The 22,353-nt window shown below is 46.7% G+C and overlaps 1 protein-coding gene across 5 annotated transcripts; it reads right to left on the bottom strand.

Annotated features, from left to right (window-relative positions):
• Window positions 1-1,381: 1,381 nt before the first annotated feature.
• Window positions 1,382-21,901, bottom strand: SLC25A42 (solute carrier family 25 member 42). 5 transcript variants are annotated; one of them, XM_076359409.1, is made up of 8 exons: window positions 21,838-21,901; window positions 12,858-12,980; window positions 11,616-11,727; window positions 9,246-9,271; window positions 8,228-8,394; window positions 7,461-7,577; window positions 6,820-6,971; window positions 1,382-6,439 (listed from the first exon to the last, which is right to left on the bottom strand). In XM_076359409.1, the coding sequence occupies exons 2-8, from the start codon at window positions 12,939-12,941 to the stop codon at window positions 6,114-6,116; spliced, it is 984 nt and encodes a 327-aa protein (XP_076215524.1). In that variant the 5' UTR covers window positions 12,942-12,980; window positions 21,838-21,901; the 3' UTR covers window positions 1,382-6,113. The 5 variants fall into 5 exon arrangements, with proteins under 5 accessions (XP_076215524.1, XP_076215527.1, XP_076215528.1 ...); XM_076359412.1 differs by lacking the exon at window positions 21,838-21,901 and adding an exon at window positions 21,209-21,233; XM_076359413.1 differs by lacking the exon at window positions 21,838-21,901 and adding an exon at window positions 20,692-20,733.
• Window positions 21,902-22,353: the final 452 nt, after the last annotated feature.

Genomic DNA, 22,353 nt, shown 5'->3' with positions numbered 1-22,353 from the left:
GGGACAATGACTGATAGACTAGCCAAGAGCAGGAGACAGATCCACAGGCACTGAAATTGGGCCACATCAAATAAAATGAAAGAGCCCCCCCATCTTCCTCACCCCAGAATTATTTTTACTCTTTGTATCTTTGATTTAGAATGCGGTACGGGCTGGGCTCTGCTCTGCAAAGGGCCACGCTCAGGCTCTCAGCAGAGAGGGGAGCAGCTGGGACCAAGAGGTTTTGTAGCTGCAGAGGCTCCGCTGGCACCAGGATTCAGACTGGCACCAGGAGTCCCTGCTGTGACCCAGATGTGGCCTCGCATCGCCCCTGCTGCCCTAGTGCACACCTACCTTTGGCTCCTGCCGAGCCAAACTTGGCAAGAAACCACGGCCTGGGGAGAGGGCTTGGATCGCAGCAGCTTCTGGAGGTCTTCCTTCGTGCCCTGGCAAGGAAGAAAGCAGTGAGCCCTGCCTTCCCACCCCACTTCCCTCCAAAATGAGATCCCCTTGCCATCCTTGCTGCCTGCGTCCTGCGGAGCTGTTCCTGCTTGGAGCAGAGAGAAATTTCTAATCGCAGCTCTCTCCGTGGCTGGCAGCCCAAACCAACCTGGGTGGACGCTCCCCTGCACGCAGGGAGCCAGAAAGCCAAAGGCAGGGACGTTACCCTCAACCGGCAGAGTCCAGAGGCAGCCGGTCCGGGGGAGGTGGACAGGGACCGTTCTCCCGCTCTGCCACAGGCTTCCCACAAGGTTTACTGCAAGTCTCAGCCTCTGGGGTCTCAGTTTCCCTTGGGGTACGACCAGGACGCGGGCTCTGCCCTGCCTTGCAGGGAGCAGCAGCGGGCTACGGGGAGGTTACCGCGAGAGGGCTGGATCTGTCCTCACTGCTGAGACTTCCCTGCCTTGCAAGGAGCGCGAGATGGCAAAGCATTGCAATGGCACATCCACGCCAGACCTGAAATGCAGCTGAAAGCCCCAAGAGCCGAGCAGGGCTGAGCAGCAGCCGGGGGACCCCCAACTTCGGGGAAGCCGCCGGGGCCATGCCTAAGCCGACAGTGCCACCTGCTGCCACTGCACGCCTGTCCCCGTCCCACACTGCGGCGCAGGGGACGGGGACAGCACAGGCCTCCTCTGGAGGAACCACAGGTTTCGAGCCAGCTCCAGAGGGGCTTTCCTTCCTTCAGGCTTCTCCCGACTTCCACGGGAGGGACTTTGGAGGGAGCTCCACGCACAGGAGACCTGTGTGGTTGGGGGCACAGTCAGCCCCACAAAAGGCACCCCCAGCCGCAGCCGCCCCCACCCAGACACCCCCACGTTTAGTGTCTCAATAAATCCACCCAGATGTGCCAGGCCCCTCTCTCTTATGAGCAACATACAATAGGAGACACCCTCAGAGAGCCTGCAAAGTCAATTATATTTTTTATTAAATATACATCCTCTCTTGGCACAAATCTTAAAATATATAAACATTATATAACAAAGTGTCTTCACTGCAATAAAATAGAACTCCAGATCCAAGAAAAGCAGTCAAAATTGACACACATACGTACACGCACACATTGATGGTGAGGACACGTCTTGACAAAAGGCATTTAACAATGTTTGTGCTAATATATGCATAGACCACACAGGCAGTGAACAGTGCTGGGAAACCCTGCATCACATGGCATTTAAGGGGGAGACGGGGGTAGCAGGAGGAATCAGCCCCTACAATAAGAAAAAGGCTGTTTTTGTAGGAAGGCCACCTCCTCCTCTGGCCCAGTCCAGGTAGGGAGGGTCCGTAACATACGCCCTGGCTCCCTGCGGAGCCCAAGTACCCAGTCAGGCACTGGGGAAACGGCATGGGAATTATCCCACTGCACTTTCTCCTCCTCCTCCTGCCTGCCCAGGAACCCCCCAGACTCGCTCGGGGTTGCCACAGTGCTTCTGCTCAAAGTTTCCTTTCATGCCTCATCTGCTCTTGTGTTAAAGACACCAGAGGGTGAAGATGATAGTGCTCGAGCCCTTCTAGGCGGAAGGCAATAAGAAGTTCACAGAAGTACCACTACTTTTCCACAGAAGGTATGAAACTGCTTTTGGAGAGCTTCCATGGAGTACCAATGCTACACCACACTACCCACCCCATGGCTTTCGGTGACTTAATGCCTCAGGAAGCCATGACTCCTCTCCTGATCCTTCCACCACAGTCCTGCCACCACGGCTCTTCGGCTGCTCTGTCTTCCCGGGGAACTGGCAAAGGTCTGCACGGGGCATGCAGGGCAAAGGGGTTTGCAAGAAGCCAGCTCCGATCCCACCTCTCACGTATTCAAGTTCCCTAACTGACCCTCCAAGGCTCCCAGAAGGACCAGCTCTCCCCGAGCTACCTACCCAGGCAGCAGCCACTTTCACAGAGCACAGCGGGCACCACGTGGAGGTACAGAAAGAGGGAACGATAAGAAGCAGCAGCATTTCACAGCTTGTGAAGGAAAGGTGCTAGGAGAAGGAAAGGCACTAGGCTGGATAAGCAGGTTCAAGAACCTTTCAAGAAAACCTTCTGCCCCATCATCTAGTGCCTTTAACTTCTTGGCCCCCCTCCCCCAAGCATCGCTGCCTGTGACTGGGAAGCCTAGCTGGGCTGTTTGGGCATCGCTATCAAAGCTGCAATTTCGTCATTTTGGATGCATTTCATTGGACCTGATTTTCTCGAAGTGCTAGTGCAGGACTAAAGGTGCAGAAGCAGGGAGGGAGGGAGAGTAGACAAGAAAAAAAAAAAGCACAAATTAATGTTTGGCGGTAACGCATTAAGGAACAATGAGAAACATGACTTGAAAATAAAAGCAAGGAATTTGAGAAGCTTAAAATGAAAAAAATGGGGAATTTGGGGTCGTAGAGAAGTTCTACAGAAAAGAAGGACTAGAGAATATTCCTGTTAGACTTGTCTCCTTTCTCAGAGCTAAAGGCAATGGACCTTCTTGGCCAGCACACAGGCACCCTCCCTTTCCAAATCAGCATGCCCAAAACTCCTCGGGCACTCATTCCAGGCAGCAGAGAGATCTGGAACACATCTCAATTCATGCAAACATTAAGAGAAGGGAAGAGAACACTCTGTTTCTCCTTTTCTACATTCAAATCAGAGAAGAAAAAAAAGTAAAAAGCTATTTAAAACAACCCAAAGCAATAACACACAGTGCTCTGAACACTTTTGCCCAAGAAACAAAAGCACCAAAACCATTACAGACTGAATTCAAAGATCTGTCTCTGAACAAACACTCAGCCTGCAAAACTTGGAAAAATGTGTTTGGCTAAAATTCCACTGAAATAAAATCAGGTGCAGCTGCTAATTAAGGAACAACTTATCTGAGCCCAACGCTTCCAAGCCTGGCTGTGCTTCAGGTCTTGTTTCTCAGCTCAGAGCCCCCAGGCTCTAGATGAGCTGCCTGCACTGCGTTTCAGCTGCAAGGTGGGTGATGCCGGAGTCAGCCAGCCAGAACCTGACTCCTCCACAGGCTTCCCGTTCATTTAATACACTAGCTGCACTTCTGACGTGGCAGAAGGTACCCTGTGCGGATCTGCCCTCCCGCTCAGTCCCAAACAAGAGGCTAGTCATCCAGTGTAAATCCTTCCTCAGTCAGGACCCAGGAGGAATTAAGCCACCTCTCTTGCCGTAAGGGTTCAGTGATGCTCAACATCTCATGAGACAAGGTCTGCTGCGCTTGCCTCTGAGATGACCTACCGTACTGCGGAGCAAAGGAGCTCGCTCTAACTTGGATGCCACAGTTCAGCTTCCTCTCGCCTTCATACAGTAGCCACCGGCTGTGCAGAAAGGGCTGTGCTTTGAACTGGCAGCCTCCAAGCTGAGAGAGAACTTGGCATGGATTGTACACAGTCAGACACACATACACGCACGTACGCTCAGTCAACTGCTGACACAAGTAGTTGCCGGTCTGTACCTCACTTTTGTGGTAGGACGCAACTGCCGTCGTATTTCCTCACTGGGCCAGACAAGATAAGGACAAGAGCAGAAGTAATTGGCTTCTCCATTGGAGAAAAGAAATCAGAGCTCTTGCAAAGGACTAAACAACATTTCACCCAAACAAAGAGAACAGCCGATCATCTTCCATTAGCAATGGGAGCAAAAACCACACAGAATTCATGGCTATCATCTCTAAAGACTCTTAAAACAACACCACCTAACATTTCTTTAATTACAAGGTAAATCAGTGACTGCAGTCAAGTTTCACAATGGAAATCATCATTTGTGGGCTTGGAGGCAGAAATTACTGAGGTTAATACCCCGCCCATCCACAACCATTAAAGTATGATCAATCCCACGTGTTCTGGGAACAACATGCATGCTAATACTTCGGTATGCTGGCTCTCCACCATGTCCACAAAATGGAAGTGTAGGTGCTCAGTCCCTAGGGAAATATTTGGCATTAGAAGCAAGTTATGCTCCAAAGAACAAGTGCAAAGACAAAAGAAAGGAGAAAGCTATTTCTACCAATTGTGCAATTACCTCCATTCCCATTAATAAAGCCATGACACAAGGCTCAAACTACAACGGCTAAAATACATACACCAGAAAAAGACAGCTTTTAAATTATGCCTTATTTTTCTTTTATACATTACAGACTGTATCAGCTGGAAAGGGATTTTTAATCTTGGCTTATGTAATCCGATTCTCAGAGAAGTCTAAAGTTTGCTCTGACCTCTCTTGCACTCCAAATTTAATATAGGAATGGAACATAAAACAAAACCACCCCTAAATCTCCATTTCCCTGAAGATGGACTTGAAATAGAAACACTGAAAGGTACTGTACCATTCATTTTCAAATTGCAACTGGAAATGATTGGCACTATATATAATTTCTGAAGGGTCAATACCGGTTGTGGAGCCCGTTCTCCCAAGGACACAGTTGGTCCAGAAGAACTCTAGGAATAAAAGCAAGCGGGCTTAGATGTGGACTAACGAACGGAGGCGACACAACGTACACAGCAGGCACCAGAAGACAACAAGGTTGTTCAGAAGCAGGGCCAGCAGCTTGAGTCAACTACTAGGCTGTATTCACCAGACGTGAACGGCCTTTCAGGATAGCTAAGTCTGCATCACACGTGCGTCTGAGATGTTTGTTCTTGCGTCGTGCATAAAGCGGCAACAATAATACTGAAGGATAAAACTGCTTAAGTTTTAAGTACGTAGCACTTCCTTTTCTAGTGCATCAACACTACAGTCTGCCAAATCCCTCAGAAAACACTGCCTTTAAGACCATGACAACAACGGAGGGGTTTGGGTAGCCCGAAAGCACTACTGCAGTTCGACTCAATCCAGTTTGTGAATCCAGGCACAGCCCCAACTCAACAAACACTGACAACAAACATGAGAATTTGATTTACAAAACTGCTCAGAACTTTCCTCCCCTGCTGTCTACAGTCTTTGGTAATCTCAGAGGGACACTGCCAGCAAGGGATATTTTATGTAACAAAACCCAGAAATGAGAAGAACATTTGAAAAAGGGCAGCATTTCCAGCTGGAGCTCACATTCAACTTCCAGAACAAAAGAAGTGACCTGGACCTGTTAAATCCTGCTGTGTCCTGTTTTATGGAGACCGATGCTTACAGGTCAGAGGAATCTGGAATTCCCTACAAACTTACTGCAATATTGCACTTGGCAGACTGCCTCCAGCTAACACACGTTCAGTAACTAAAAACTGCCTACCAGGAGCAGCAGTCACTTCCCAGATTCAGGGGGTCATTCCAACAGCACTGAGTCCTCTCTCTCATCACCCACCACTTCATCTGCCCACAGAGACCAGGTGAGGAGCCAGCAGCAGCACATCTTTGTTTGAGAGGCTCCACTCCTGGTATCAAAGAGTAAAACAGAAGGGTGAGGCAGCTACTTTAGAGGACTCGGTTCTGCAGAATTGTAAGAAGAATTTTGTTTAGGAAAGAGTTAGTTTCAGGTCGAGGTTTCCAAACAACCCATAGGCTCATTAAAAAGAAAAAAATCCAACAACAACAGAAAAAACAAACAAACAATCAAGAAAGGTAAGTTCTCAGCTGCAGGACAGCATGTACGAAGTGAGGGAATGCTAGCATTGCTCTTTCTACACGTGTTGTACTTTTCCCCAGCAAAGGCTGTGGGGATTAAGCTACTACCTTTCAACATTAGTGCTGTGCTGTAATTTACGGAGAAGGATCTGCGTCAGGTCAAAGGTTGTGAAGCTTATTCCCACTGCAATTGGACCTTTGACCCAGTTCATGCTGAGTCCTTTGTACAAGCCACGGATTAGTCCCTCTTCTCTTATAATCTCCTGCATGGTGAGAAGGATGGAACTGTACGTGTGTCCCATAACCCCCGCTGTCTGCATTCGTCGGCGAACCACATCCAGGGGGTAAGAAGCTGACTGGCCAATCAAGCCTGCACAGGCACCAAACAAAAGCCGCTCCGGAGGGGATGGCTGCAGTTTCCCACTGTGATCTAGGAAAACAGAAAGTAGCAAAGTGTAGAAAGCTTCTTGTAATAAACACATGATTAAGGTCAAGCGGGCTGAGAGCCAGAGCTCCTGAGATTTTGTTCCCAACTTGGTTGTTAGCTGACTTGGTATGTAACCAAGTCCTTCTGCACCCAGGACTCGCACCTTCCTGTTCCTCTGCAAGACAGAGATACTGCTTTTCTGCAGCTTGCCTTCTTCATAGCCTGGAATTGGAGAGAGGGAAGCACAAGGCATCCTCCACAAGCACAGAACTTTGCAATTGGCTTCAAGGCCAGGAAAAGGACTTGTACCACTGAATTCAAACATCTCAAGTTGGCCAAAAGCCTACACCATTTCATTTGAAAGCAAACCAAGTTGCCTTTACCTGCATGTAGTTTCTTCAATGTCTCGTAGGTGAAGAAGCTAAGCCCAGCATATGGAATCACTCCAAGGATGGTTGGTGTAAATCCCCTATACAATGTCTTCAATCCTTCCTCTCGGGATATTCGGATGAAGACGTGAACAATATTGCTGTACCTAGCATGTAGACACAGGAAAACCAAATCTGTGCTGGTTAGTGACTGCACGCACCAGTAATATTTCCAACAGGACTTTCTGAAGGATCAACAATTAATTAATTCGTCTCTGAGCTCAAACAGCTCAGAAGGGATTTCGGAAGGCTGTCTGCAAATGGAGAAGCCAGTCACCAGCTCTCCTATAGCCCTATCACAACATGCTATCCTGTCTGTTAGATCTCTTCCGGAGGCGTTGTGCCAGCTGGCCTCCTAAAGAACCAACACACAGGTTTTACTAGTGAGGTCTTTCAGTATCGATCTCCTTCCAGTCCCTGGACTAACCAGGGCTCTGGTCATTTAATCAGTGCTCAGACCCCAGCACTAAGAGGTTTATTACACCAAAGGCTCCGAGCAAGAAGTGACCCAGAAAATGGGAATAAAGTCATCTGACCTTAAAAGAAAGTTCTGCATTTGTTCGTGGTGCTTGTACTTGCTTTCATTAGGCACTTACATCTCCTTCGGCGTGACAGCCATTCGAGCACGGACCATATCCAAGGGGTAGGTTAACATGGCAGCCGTTGTGCCTGCCAGAGAGCCAGCAATGAATCGAGGAAAGGGTGTCAGCGCTCTAAAGTAAGGTGAGAGAAGAGACCAAACAGATCACCTGGAGATGGAAATACTATGTGGCTTTTGAGGATGGCTCTACTCTATCAGCTACTGAATCCCTTCCCTGCCTGTGTACTGAAGAGAGTTGGGTGGGTGGGGGTCGAAGCAGCTGTGGTTTGCCACAGCCATTCAAGACATAGGCTTAGAGAAGTATCTGTTGAGGACAGCAAGCCTGACTTGGCGTGTCTCAGACACTACATGCCCAAGAGCAAGAGGCTCAGGCCACACGCATGGCTCAGATAACAGCGCAAGGCTGGATCTTGTTGCTTCTCCTGCAAAGAAAAGCTCTTTGTTTTGCCTGCCCACTCTCAGCACAGGGAAGTGCTAACTCAATGTCTAGGCCACTTCTTGCTCATGCCTCTAGAAGACAGGGTCGTCTTCTCACAAAGATCTCCCCTGTGCAAGACTAGAAGCCCAGCCCTTTGCTTAGCCCCCTCACATCCCCTGTTCTGTGAAGCCATCAAGTGAGGGGCCAGCACAACTCTGTACCAACAGGGCTTTCAACTCAGCAGGCCTGCACAAAGCAGAGAAACGTGCTCCCTCCCTACAATCTATGGTCCCACAAACTGCTCCATCCTCCTCTGCAAGGATCAAAGCCACGCTGCATCTTACTTTCCCTGGAAGCCGTAGTAACTCCCCAGGAGCTGCTTGTACTCTTCGTGCGCACAGAACTGAATGGCAGCGTAAGGGATCACGCGGACCATGGTGGCTGAGTTCCCCCGCCAGAGACTCCAGAAGCCTTCATTGAGGTAGGTGCGATAAATCAGCCTGTAGGCTTCCTGCAGGCAACGGATCAAAGGTCAGACAGGGAGATCGTGATAAGAGGGAGTCCAAACAATAGAGGGCGAAAAGGTGACCCTATAGCTTAACCTCTCCAAATCCTCCTTCCCACCCCAACCACAGTAAGCTGATATCAGCTGTTTACGCTCGCAACCCTGACTCCAGAATAAGACAACTAAAACGTCTTCTCTAGGGAGACCGAATTAAATACATTAGAGCAAAAAAGAACCGGAGCCAGGAAGAAAAAGAGTTTTACATTCAAGACATCTTCATTTTCCCTCCGAGGGCAAGGCAGAGAGCTGGATTGCTGTTTGCACAAACCATTTCTCAAGCCACATTAATCTTCTTAGTGTAAGACAGAAACATTTGGATTACACATATTAGCACAGCACACGTGGAACATCTGTAATGCACATGCAACAAAACGTTCAGCAAGCCGTGATAGCGATCAGCTCCCAAATTCAAATTTCCTATATACTCTGAAACAACTCCAATGGTGGTTGGGGGAAAGAAAGCAACCACTAGAGGAGAAGGCCCAACAAAACAAAGCCCTGAGCGATGCCACAACATTTACTGTCATGTCACAGGTAGAACCTGGAGTATGAACGAGGACTGAGGGCCCTCTGTGCCAGGCACGGGACAAAAAACATGAACATGAAAGAGCACTGTCCTAAGGAGTATTATAAACAATACTGTTTCCAGTCTTTCCCTCTATGCTCTTTCACTGTGAGTGCTGCTAATAAAACCCAAGCAAGAAAGTTAAATAAATACAAACAAAAGATGCTGTTAGGGCTATTACTACCATTAATCAAACACTTCAGGTCAACAGGAGACAGACACATCACCTCACCTTGGCAGAAAATCTTTTTGAAGACACTGAAAAGAAAAAATGAGCATTAGGTCTTGCAATACATTTAGATGGATCAAATAAACTCTACAGGCATTTTATCTAAGGGATAAAAATAGAAGCAAAAGAATTAGTGCAAGAGAAAATAGAGATTCTTTATAATAAACAAAGACTGATAAGTGCTCCCAAACTCTCTTTAGCATAAGTTCATTTTTCCACCTACTGTTATGAAAACGCTCAGTTTCTGTCACACTTCTTACTTTAAAGCACTAAAAATAAACGAATAAATAAAAAAATTTAAAAAAAATCAAAACTGCACCGACCACTTATTTTAGTAAAGCATCTCCATGCACAGGTTCCAGCCTAATGCCAGAACTCAGCAAAGAACGGGTCTGTTTAGTGAGGCTCCACGCAAGAATGGTTTCATCCTAGCAAAACTCAAATGAACACTCAGTTTCTTTTCTTGCATCCATTCAAACTGACAGCATCTCTTTAACTATGTAATACACAAGGCATTTGGAAGCAAGATTTATTTGGCATACAGCAGCTCTGTTTTGTAACATTCCTACAGCAGGAAGAAAACCCAGGCTAAAACCCGAACAGCAACGCTAATGAAACATGGTTCCAATTAAGTGTCTACTGCAGTTTCTTTCAAACTCCTTTGAGACTTGTAACCTCTCAAGCGTATCAAACAATCACATGCAAATACATTTTCACCACGCTCCTCCTTTATGCAATTCAACACTTTTTTTTTTTAAGAAATAAAAACACCTCAATAAGCAATTGCAGCTGGCTCTGCAATGGAAAAGAGCTCTTCTCCCTCTCCCGCAGGAAAATTCTTCAGTCTCTAGTTCAAGGGACGACCTTCCTACACCCACATGACCCAACGATGCTTTCCCTCTTCAGGTAGGGAAGAAGCCTCAGGGTAAAAACCCCTCAGGAGAGCAAGAGACTAAGAAATACATTAGATACCCAGAAATTGGTCTGAACAGGCAATTTTTAATCATATCCTCTGCAGCGAGTTTAATGGGCCAAACTAAACAGGTCTTGTTATAAATGTAGGCCTGTACAAATTAACGGTGATCTATACAGACAGCTGTTGACTCACCCCAGTTCTGCAGTTTCCATCTCACCTCTGATCCTGACATTTCCAACCTTAGATGAACTACAGTGTTTGTTCTGGTGAGAAAGCACAGCGCGTACTCGTTGCTGCACAAGCATCTGGTCACAGATGCAATCCCAGCCTGCAGCCAGCCCAGGCTTTAGCTCCCTACGGCTTGAACTCACTGATCTATATCCCCGCTATTCCAGACCTCAGCCCCTGCTATGCTGAGAATGAAAATCATGTCAAATGAAAGTCAATTCAAAATTAAATCTCGTCCAGGGATTAGATTAAACCTACCCAATTCATTTCATCTGGGATGTCAACCAGATTTAAAATTCTTGGCCTCACCAAATGTCTACTGTATTAACTGTCTGCACCCTTCCCTTCGGGACAATTAGTGTAGCTGACAGTTCCTGCACTGAAACAGGGGAACTAAACAGAGCCTATGATGGGGCTGAATCCCAAATCCCGCTAAACGTGTGAGAATTTTCTATTCCAATTAGATTAATTTCATTTTCAGTTACACACTTTACAGGTTCCAAAAAGGGCTTTGTAATACAAAGCTAGGTATGCCAGCTTCAATGCCTCTTGCACTGCTTTTCACCATTAACTTCAAATCTAACCAAAGCAATTCGGCTGCGATACAATGCAACTCTTAGCAGAAAAGACTGCATACATCTGAGCAGGCACAGCCTGGCATCCAGCCTTTAAGCAAGAAATTCAAACAGCTCAATTACCTCCCTCCAGTGTCACCACGCATCCTTACATTGCTCCTTTCCCCTCCCCACCTTATTTCTCCAAACTGAACAGACACAGAAACCCGGAGTGTTACCAATCATCCCCTCAAATGCTGCCTTTACAGTGTCTATTTACTCTGCACTCCAAAACTCTCCCTTATGTCACAGAACACACGTGGCCAGCCAATGTTCACGAGCCACGGGCATCACCTCTGACCAGCAATACGTGCATCTGTGTTACACTGAAATAGCAAAACTCTTGCTGACTACCGTGAGACTTGGATCCAATAGTACGGGCCAGATGCACAGCTGATTGACACCTGCACTAATCCTACCAAGAATCAAACAATAGGTTTTTAGACTCGATTCACTGTGGTAATGTCGCTATTCTGTCTGCATCCTGCCAGGTCTCTGCAGACTGAAGGAGGACAAAGCACTGGAGAACAGGCTTGGCCAAGCAGATCAGAGAAGCTGGTTTGGATTCTGCTAAAAATAAAGTACGAGCATTTTGCAAAAGCCAACGGGACTCACCTTGAAACATGATTTTTGTCCTATCCAGCGGAGCCACTGCAGTTTTAGCAACAGCACCAGCCAATGCACCAGACATCAGGGAGTTGAGTACTTTCTTTTTCTCCTGGTTACCCTGGAACAAAGCACTGTTCAGTCTGACACAGTCAGTCCTAAGCAAAAGTTGTAATATTTTACCTTTGCTGCAGCATTTACCCCCTTCTCAAGGACTTGGGTCAAAATTCTCTTCAGAATTTCAAGCACAGTAAATTCCTGGTCAGATCACGAAGAACAAAGATTAGACTTGTCTGCCAAGATGCAAAGTTCCAAGGTCTGTCACCTCTTGCATGTACTGTTCGCTCTCTGTTAAGATTTCTAAAAGCTAAGCCACTACCTCCTCATGATTTAGCCGTGTACAGAAGGTAAGTTTCTTTCTTGCCCTTCCAGTAACACACAAGCCCTATTTCCACATTGTTCCCAAGATCCTAAGAATAAAACAAGACAGGTTTCCTACTACGATAAATGGAATGGAAGTGTTTTTGTTACTGACATTCCTGCCACAGCTCGTATTTATAAAGCAGCTATCTTCTCATAACACAGGGGCAGAAAGCAAGTAAATGACTCGAAATGTAACACCGTGAAGGTCACGGACTGAAAGACAAGCCAAGACAAGGCTTAAGAATGTTAACTTTTTATATGCTTTGTGTTTTCATGAAGAAGAGTTAACATTTTTCTTTTTTCAGATTGCTTCACAGCTAAGAAGTTAACGCTTATTACCAAAATACATGGTTCAGTTCAATTTTCCATTCCAATCTTTGCCTGTCTGGGGCTAAACGCAAGGGCAGCCATGCAAAGGCAGCACTGTGTGAACTTCAGCCTGTTTTGGTCTAAATCAGACCAAGGTTCAGCATCTCCTCCAGTATTTCTAGCAGGAGTCTAGTAAAAGCAGCAAGAGCGGGGAAACCAAGACTTGTGGCTCTCTTCCCAGCTCTGCCACTAAAGACATAACAAGACATAAACTTGAACAAGGAACACAGCCCTGCCTGTCTGTCAGCTGTGGGCGATGCCCAGCCTCTTCCCAGAGGGCTGGAGCTGCTTGGCTGTCCTCAGAGAAAGCAAAGGTTACATGTTACGTGGCTTGCACGTACACTGCAACTCTTTCAGGGCTCCACAGCTCAAATCCTATTGAGCTACTTACTTTCTAGAGTAGCCACACAGCTCTTCTCTCAAACCCGTTGCACATACCCAACAATCTCCTGCTCTTACCTCTGATGGGAGATGGGTTGATGTAACTGGCTCCACATCCTGCTGTTTGAAATCCACTTGACCTTCTTTCACACCATTACCCATACCAGTTGCACTTACAAGTGGGCAGAAGAGCTACGGCTCCTAAATTGAAAACAAGAACAAAGGAAGAGTTAGTGTCAAAAGTAGGAAATATGCAGGTAATAAAAATAATTGTACAGGAAGGAAGAGCGACCTACTCCCGGGGCCATTTTCAGTAGGAAAACCCCCATCCCAAGCTCCCAGCTGAGGAGCATTTCCAGGATCCTAGTGCCATTTCCTTCCTTTAAGGTGCAAGTGTAGGGGGGTGTGTGTGTGTGTGTACTTTGGTGCTACGTAAAAACTCTGTCAACCATATTCACTCTGTTCAGCCCACAAGGAACTCAGCTGCAAGTTTCATCATCAAAATATCCATGGTGTCTAGAGAGAAGAATCAGATCCTGCTCTGTCCTCCTCCATCACTTACAGTGAGGATTTTGGTTGCTGCTCAGTCCGACTGCTGAGCATCCAGATATTGGAGAAGGCGTATAGAAATTTAAAACCCAGCCCTGGAAAATGGAAAAAATAGTCACAGCAGTAAGTCCCAAAAGCCTGCTGTAAGCAATTGGAGGTTATTTTAGGAAACAGATAGATCCAATGCCTCACACGTGCCATAAAGGCTATTTTGATGATGCTAGCAATTTGACCGAAAGCAGCACATCAGTGATTTCAGAACTCCCTTTTCTTCACAGTTGCAACACACATGTGCTTGTAGCTAGTGAATCAGTGCAGTTTGCACGGATGTTTCTTGCTGTGATACATGCTCTCACTTGTCTCATGAAAGGCAAGGTCAGTTTAACCTTAGCTGCAGAGTATCAATGCAGAGATAATGCTTTAAATAGAAGCTATCACTTTAGCATCTAACTTTCTAATATTTCTGCTTTTTATGATGCAATTTTTTCACCCTTAAATATGCAGAAATGAAAGAGCTAAAGTTTGAAAAACTTGAGTTAGCACAGAAAGGTGGCCTCTCCGAGTTCTGAATCTATTCACAAATGGGGCGTACAACTACAAAGATCAGTTTTCTAAGCAACAAGCCTGCTCAAACAGCCACATTTCCATTTTGTTAGCTTCCTTTCGAGGAACGTGGTATTAGGAAATCTGAATTCCCCAATTGCTCCCCAGTTCTGCCACAGCCTTCTCACATGTCCTCCAGCAAGCTACTTCACCTCTGCCCTGCTCTGATGCCTAGGAAACCTCAGGCACAACAGCTTGCTTACTTGCAAAGGCCGTCTTAAGGCTATTTTTTTTTTTCCTTTTTAACAATCTCTAGGTATTATATGCTTGTCAGCACCTTTCATACTTGCTGACCTATTTTTTTTTTTCCCCCCACATCGCTCTCATAAATTAGTGCCAGACTTCACTTTCAAAACCCCTTGGTTGCGGCAGAGATATTAACGCAAAGCCAGAGACAGATCAGCCTTGTCTGTATTCGTGCATGACCAATTTGTGATGATGAAGCTATGCATGACCCGTGCACCCAGTCCAAGGGAGGACAAACACACCTGGGTATCTTTAATGCCAGACATCACTTGCTAGAGCTTTGGGAAGACACGTATCAATGTGTTTACAACTCCTGAGGGTGTTTTCGGAAAGAGGAGATCGCAGGATGTTGCTCAGGGAGTAATAACTCAAAATTTTAACGAAAGATAACATCTGATAGTCCAAACCATGACCTAAACGGCATCAACGTTTGCACTTGGAAAGTTCTATCATGGAAGCTTGGTCACATCAGACCACGTGAACAAAAACTCCCGTAAGGATCAAGACCAAAGATGATTCGTACCACTATGGAGCAGAGCATTTCATTAAATTATTTTGAAGAACAGACTGTTGATTATTTCTAATTACTCTCTGTAGTTACTTCCTTTCCTTCTCATCTCACGTACCTGGGAAATGTATCGTAAAACAATGCCTTTCAGCAAAAGCATGAAAGAAATCACAGGTAGAGATATTATCCCTAGCTATCTCAAATAAAGAAATGTAGGTCACAATATCAGATTCATCTCTACCAAAAATAAGCCCACAAAAGTAGAAGTCATACTGAAGAGCTTAGAAATGCAATACGCAACTTTATTTTAAAACACGATTTTGAAAGATGATTGAGAAAGAGATGACTAAAAGGAAATTTTAAATACCAAACTGACGTTATTAAGCCTGGACTTATTTTAGAACATGCACATGCATAAAGATGATATCCATTTACTCAACAATATTCTCTTTGATCCTATTCAGAGATGTTATTTTTTATTTTTAGTGCCCAATGCCCCAATCTTACAAACACCTGTCTATATGCTCAATTTTACATATTAAAACTGCCCACATGCTCTACATAAATATAGGCCCCAAATTTGCAGAGGCTTAAATGTAAAAATAGCATTTATTACTTTTATTCACATTTGCTCTCTGCAAAGCGATGCAGCTTTATTTTATTTTGGAGTTGGGCTGGACTCTGATGTCAGTGAGTTACTAACTGAATCCCGGCTGTTGTGACCAATAATGCACACAGGAGCCACAGGAAACAAAGCTTTGCTTTAAAGTTTCAGTGTGAATCTGTAGTGCCTGGCCATTAGAAGCCAGACATTATTTTGCATATATAGCAATCTGACTCGCTCATTAAGTAATCCACTGAAACCCAGCGTGGAGCAGCTGGATATTTTTTAAATCCTTGTATTTTGTATAGCCCCGTACAGAGTCATTACTTATGTTTACAAAGTCACAGGAAACAAGCAAAAAATAGCTGCGGATTAGATTTATTTTTTTATAACACACTTCTGTGTTAGTTATATTGTAGTTACACGGGTCCTTGTCACACATCTGGATCCAGACTCCTCAGTACTACATGCTGTAGAGCAAACCACTTCCCTAAGGGAATATATAATCAGAAAGCAAAATTGCTGGCTAAGGCGAGTTCAAAAGATAAAGAGGTTTAATGAGTAACGTACACTGTGCTTTTACAACAAAATTCATGATAGTTTATTGAAAGTACAAAGCACTTACTCTGGCATCCAGTTTCAACTGCATCAGAAAACACTGCCTGTAAATTAGCCATGCTAATTCACAGTCACAGATTAAAGCTTATTTACCAAGTTGCGAAACAGGGAAGCTCAGGCCCTTGGTTTCTGGCAGTGGCATCTTAGACAAACTCGGCTGCAATGGTCTGCTTTGTGATGATCCTCTGAGCCCTGGGACTCTTTCCAGGTATCCTGCCCATGTTCTAGCAATTGCAGAAACATCTGTGCGCTAAAATAAGTTTCATTCCCTGCATACCAGGAGATACACAGAATATGCTCTGCACATTAAGAACTAGAGCATTGTTAGTCTTTCCGTTCCATTCTCCCAGCTCTCTCTAGCGGCACTTAATGAATACCTGAGCAAGTTCAATCAAGCTGTCAAATTGACTCTCTGACAAGTTAGACATTCTGCATTTCTTGGTGGTGATTTTGATTAAAAGGACAGGTGAGACAGAATCAAGTTATTCAGATGATAAAAGCAACCTACTAGGAAGAACGTCTAACAGGCAGGTGCCAGTTCATTGCCCAAAAGGGGGTGGGGGTTCAGAGAAAAAAAACAGCTCTAGCTGTCCAAACCACTTGTGAATCCAGTCACGATGCTGTATTTCAGCTATTTCATTTGAACGTATTTTAAATTACACAGTCTTAAGATAATTAGTTCCTCAGCAGAAGAGCCAATGAGTTTCAGAGACCAGCATCACAGCTAAGAAATAAGCACAAATTCTCCAGTTAGGGCATGCACAGTTAAAATCACATTGCTAAAGTAAAGGCTTGCAGGTTATTACAGTTCCACATTTCAAAATTAAACCTTATTTAAAAGTTTGACTTCACATCATTACGGCATGACCTGCCTGAAATTCCTCCTTTGTGTATTTTGCCAGCTACGCACACGCTTCCCTGTGGCAGATCAACACCACCAACTTCTAGCAGCAGCAGGAAGGAGGGAAGAAGACCTGGGTTTTGCACAAAACTCGCAGCTGATGGAGGCAGAAATCACACTGCCCATCCTCTCCAAGCTTCACCAACATCCTAACCACTCCCATTCTGCCAACACCCGGGCAGACCCAAAACTACCTGTTAATAGAAAAAGACCTTAACTACAAAAGCAGACCTAGTCATTACAGTTTTCACATTACTACACAGTCAGAAAACAGGAGAAGCCTGGGCATCCAGCCCAGAGACTGGCTTGCAATGTGTCATTACCGAAAAACAAGTTCGTCTGATGTACTCCAGTGGAATTTAGACCTGTCACAAAACACTAGGATTTCTGAAAGAATGTCACCTATCCAGCAAGAACAGCAGATACACTGCAAAGCAAACAGTCAGCACCATCAGCTATCTGAATCCAATGGCAGCTATTTGCTAAGAAACATTTGCTTTTTCCTCGGACAACCCCAGTAGTAATTATAAAAGTAGCTTAGAGCCCTGGACACGGGAGTGTCCTGACAGACAGGTAATGGCAAAACCACATAGTTTCAGCAGGCAAGAGCTGCTGACTTGATGCCCACAAAATGCACTGTATTCATAAGACAGGCAGAAGAAACTCAGTCCTGCTATCCGCTTCTCTCTAATCGTTAGCAAAAACAAGGATGGATAACCGCTTCTGAGGAAACAAAACAAGGTGCGTACAGGAACTTAGAACGCTTTTTTATTCAGTAGCTGGGAGTCGTGTACAGCACCTACCACACTTACGGCTCGCAGACATTACGGCTACACAAACTTGGATGAAGTCACATTCTGGGGCAGAATTTCAATTTCATTCAGGTAAAGTCACTTGTATAACTCCATTCAGATATGCCAGCTTCCCTTATTACTCAACAGCTATCCAGTTCCTAATCCTCCTTCTTTTTTTTTTTAATTATGTCATGAACATCACTAATGAAAGCGTATAATTAAATTAGGAAAAAAGAAAACCAAGTGAATTCCTGCAGAAATTTTCATACATTTTCCCAGGCAGGCTGAAGTTAAACAGTACCCAGGGAAGTTGCTCAATTAGGTTTCCTTCAATTGTTATTGCTAAACTGAGCAATTGAGCCTGACAGAGAAAGAGATGTGGTAAAAGCTGAGATTACTGCAGCCTTAAATTCACCCTTGGAGCAAAAGCATCACAGAAAAATCACAGAAAAAAGGGCTGAAACGCTCAGAACAGGGGGATGAACTATAACTAGACGGCCCCTTGAGGTCCATCTTTGCCTTCCAGTTTGATTAAGCCATTAAAAATCAAAAACAGATATGCCCTGCAGACTCAACTCTCTTCAGCCACATTCATCTTCCAGTTGCATACAAATCTGATCCCAAAACATTAGCTATGAATAGTCCATTGACACTTCTTCCTTTAAAGGTCTATACAGAAACTGTTAGCATGATTTTAAAGAATCATTGACTAAAAGACTCACTAAATTACAATATCTAGAAGAGTTTCATTTTTTTACATGCTTTCTTAGCTCCAAAGTACAAAATAAATGCTCCTCCTGCCTCCCTCAGCCAGACAGAACTCAAGTCTGCCAATAAAACTGAGGATAAAGACACAACTTCTTTGCATGGTTTTAGATTATCTGACTTGAATTAAGCCAGTTGCCGAACACTGAGAAATGGTTAAATCTAAACCTCTGCTAGCAAAGCCAGCTGTATTATTCAGAGGAGTCCAGGAGACGCATTTTGAACTAAGCTGGGAAGGAAGGCATGAGCCACAGATCTGAGAAAATCTTGGCAAGAAAGAACAGTGCTTCATTCTTCAGTTGCTAAAAGGCTGTTGCTGGGAACACCTCAACTATGCTTTCCACAGCCAAAAAACTGAAGACGAGTTCTTATCTGCAAGACAGATAACAGCTTTATCTGAGGGAGAATGGAGCGCTTAAACAAGGGGACTGAATCACAGGGGCTCTCTGCTGAACCCGCTCCATTTGTCAGACAGCGATCACCTTCCTTCAGGAACAGAAGGCAGAAAAAACAAACAAACAAACAGCCGCACACACAAAACCCGAAGCATCCTCCCAGCTTGAATACTCCTCTCAAAAATTATTTCTCAAAGGTAATGTCACAAAGAAATGACAATAAAATATTATAGATGACCTCTCGGTCAGCAGGCCTCCTGCGAATACCGGCTTTCCCATCAGTGGAGCCTAGGTATATACACCCGAATGTCACCACTGGCACACACAAGGTCCCAAAGTGACAGATCCCAGCACAGATGAAATTTCTGAATACAAACTGAGATTATCTGGAATACAAGCAACCCCCAAGTCAATACATGAGCAATCTTTGCCAGGAACTATTTCAACACAATAATGGATAATTACAATCTCTGCTCTAAAAGCCCAGCAGTTCAAATTGCCTATGAAAAAAAAAGAAAATAAAGAACTAAAGTCTTCTACCATTAAGCAGAACAACCCACAAGTGTGCCAAACAGGTGTCATTTCCTAACGGCAATGCTTTCCACATTGACTGTACGGAGTCATGCTAGACCGCGAGTTACCCACCCCACCGTCTGTTGCACTCACTCTAAATCGTACAGAAATTAAATCATCAGCTCTGCTTAGCCAAAGCATTGCAGATTTCAATTAAGTTTGATTACCTTATGGTAACTTGGGCCTAGCAGCACTAACACGTGACACAGACACACCTTCATCATTAACTGCACAACAGCAAGGAACAGCGGATTTAAAGCACAACTAGAGAGCAAAGAACTCCTCCAACACTCATTTATTTTGTGACCTGGAGTAAGCTGTCTGCATTTCAGTTCACCTTTCCATACAACACAAAAAGTAATCTCCCTTTGGAAGACAGCCACCGGGAATACTTACGTATCACCTGGAAAACAGAGAACAGCACTGCAGTGTGAAATGCTGGTATCAGTTTCACATAAGGAAGGTACAAACCTGAACGCATCTTCCTACAATTAGCAGCAAAGTTACTAGAAGAAAATTATTCCTGGTTCCTGAGCTTTTTTTCTAACAGCAAACCTGTCTGACCTGTACCAAGCCCATCTGCTTCACCAAGTAACCACACATTCAAGGCTGCTCACCTTATGTTTTATGTAACCTCATGAAGCAAAGTTTAACACCAGATATGCCTGAAACATGCACTCGCAGTGGGGATTGCCTAAGTCAGCGTACTAGCTAGAGTCACAGGTCAAGCAAAAAGAAATTATTGCAGCTCCTGACTCATACTGCTGTGCTATCAAGAGCTAAAATTCCCCCCGCCTGAAGCAATCGTTGCGGCCAGAGAGTTCCTGCTGAAATCCAACACCAAGGACAGTCCCTGTCCCCCTCCCCTCCGCAGCAGCTCTCCTCAAGACCAACATTCAGAGGTCCTAAACAATGATTTTGACTTGCTGGGGGAAAGAAAAATAAGCATTGAGCATCCACAGCTCTAGAAGGATGTAAAGATGCTCAGAGTTACCTAGAACCCAGCCCTGGTGTTTTAGACATCCAATCACAGAATTATTTTTAAATACATTCACCCACAGGTTGTTGGTATGATTATACCAACCCTCTGGTACCCCTTATTACACAGTCTCTCTTCCCTCAGCTGTTTTCCAACACCCACAGACATCTCTTCTGTTCCTGTACACACAGACACCCTTCTCCCAAACTAGAGTCATTTAAAAAACCAGAACGTTTTCAAAACAGTCTAAATTCATCAAACCACAGAAAAACATCGGAGGAGCATGCAACCTCCAGAAAAAGCTTTGCAGTTAACGGGACCATGAAGCATAAGAACTCAACACAAAAAAGTCAAGTGACAGCAGACTCCAAACCCACTCTACGCAGTTTGCTAAATTAACAGCCAACAGGAAAAACACAGTCCACAAACGCAAACACATCTTCAACTCCTCCAGACTTCAGGGCAGTGCAGGTTTAAGGTCAACAAAGCAACTGCAGCACCAAGCGCTATGCCTGCGGTACAGCCAGTTACACGTTTGCACGCAGCAGAGAAGGTGGAACAGCATTTATTAACCCTGCACAATCATTTCCAGCATTTTCCATGTGTCTTTTTATGTTACAATTTAAACCCAATCCGAGACGCTTCTCCCGTTTCCACGTTTGAAGGCAAAGCAAGAAAGTGACCCCTGCTCTGCAACTTTTTGCTTACGCTGAAGTAGGAGAGAAGCAGACGACAGCGAGAGATCTGCATTTAATGTCTTCCACGCCCTCTGCTATCTACCCCTCAGCAGAGAAACACAAGCTTGCCTTATTCTCAGGTCCACATCAACTTAAAAAGCTAAACAAAAAAAATCACACCTCGCATCTAAGCGCACGTCTGGAGACACACGCTCACCTGAGCCCTGCTGTGATCAAAAGACTTTGAAGGGAAGAGGAGCCTGACGCCCTTGACACAGACACCCGCCTCGCACCCGAGAAGCGGGACTGACTGGCTGGCAAGGCAGGCGGGCAGCAGGCAGGTGAGGGGCGGGAGGGGGGGGGCCCAGAAGCGGGCAAGACGAGCCGCGGGACAGGCCGGCAGGGCAGGCGGGTGGTCAGGCAAGGCGGCCAGCGGGGCAGGCAGGCAGGCATGGCGGGCAGCCTGCAGGCAGCCGGGCAGCGCGACCCGGGGGCGGGATGGGCCTCCGGCGCGGTGCCGCGGCTCGGCGGTGACCACGGCAAAGGCCGGCGCCGCTCTCCTGCGGAGCGGGCCGGATCCCGGCGCGGCTCCAGCCGCTCTCCCGAACTCCCGGGCAGAAGGGGGCGGCGGCGAAGCCCGGCCGGAGGAGCCAGAGCCCCACCGGCCCCCGCCGGGACAGGACGGAGGGAGACGGGGAGCGAAGCGGCGGTGACCCCGCGGGAGGCCGCGGCAATGTCACCCGGCCCCGCACGCCGCGACGCGGCCCGGGGCCGGCCGGCCCTCAGGCGCGAGGCCGCGGCGATGGGCGCCCGGGGCGGAGGGGCCCGGGGCCGGCCCGCACTCACCGGCTCGGCTCCGCTCCGCGCTCGGCGCCGCCTCAGCCGCTGTCTCCCCGCGGCCGCCAGGCCTCCACCTCCCCCGCTGCGCCCCCGGGAGGCGGGGCCGGCCCTGACGGACGGCCAATCCCCGCGGCGGGGGCAGTACCGTGCGCGGAGAGTGGCTGCGCGGCCGCAGACAGGCGGTGGCGGTAGCCAACCGGTGCCGGGAAGGGGCGGGCTGCGCGGCCGGGGGCGGAGCGCGGTGGGTGGGGAAGGCGGGGCGCGCCCGGCGCTGCAGCGCGCAGGGCCCTGCTGCGCGCCCGGGCTCTGCCGCCCGCGGCGGGCCCGGCCCGGCTCGGCTCTACCTGCCTCCCTCGGCTGCCGCCCCTTGCCTGGCCCCTGCGTCCCCTGGGGCGGCGTGCCGTGCCCGACCCCCGTCCCACATGGCTGCGTGCCATGCCCGGCTCCGGTGTCGACAGGCTGCCGTGCCCGGCCCCTGCGTCCCGCGTGGCAGCGTGGGGTGCCTGGCCCCGGTGTTCCCTA

This window comes from Aptenodytes patagonicus, chromosome 25 (assembly GCF_965638725.1).
Source record: "Aptenodytes patagonicus chromosome 25, bAptPat1.pri.cur, whole genome shotgun sequence".
Classification (NCBI taxonomy): domain Eukaryota; kingdom Metazoa; phylum Chordata; class Aves; order Sphenisciformes; family Spheniscidae; genus Aptenodytes; species Aptenodytes patagonicus.
Note: the sequence above shows the minus strand (reverse complement) of the source record. Positions and strands in the feature narration are given on the sequence as shown.

Bases quoted from the DNA above. Each gene is read 5' to 3' on its own strand.
- SLC25A42 (XM_076359409.1), bottom strand. From the start codon at position 12,941: ATGGGTAATGGTGTGAAAGAAGGTCAAGTGGATTTCAAACAGCAGGAT. The intron at 8,395-9,245 runs GTGAGGTGATGT...CGTTGCCTGCAG, and splicing joins CAAAAAGATTTTCTGCCAAG to GAAGCCTACAGGCTGATTTA. The intron at 6,972-7,460 runs GTAAGTGCCTAA...TCTACATGCTAG, and splicing joins GCTGTCACGCCGAAGGAGAT to GTACAGCAATATTGTTCACG.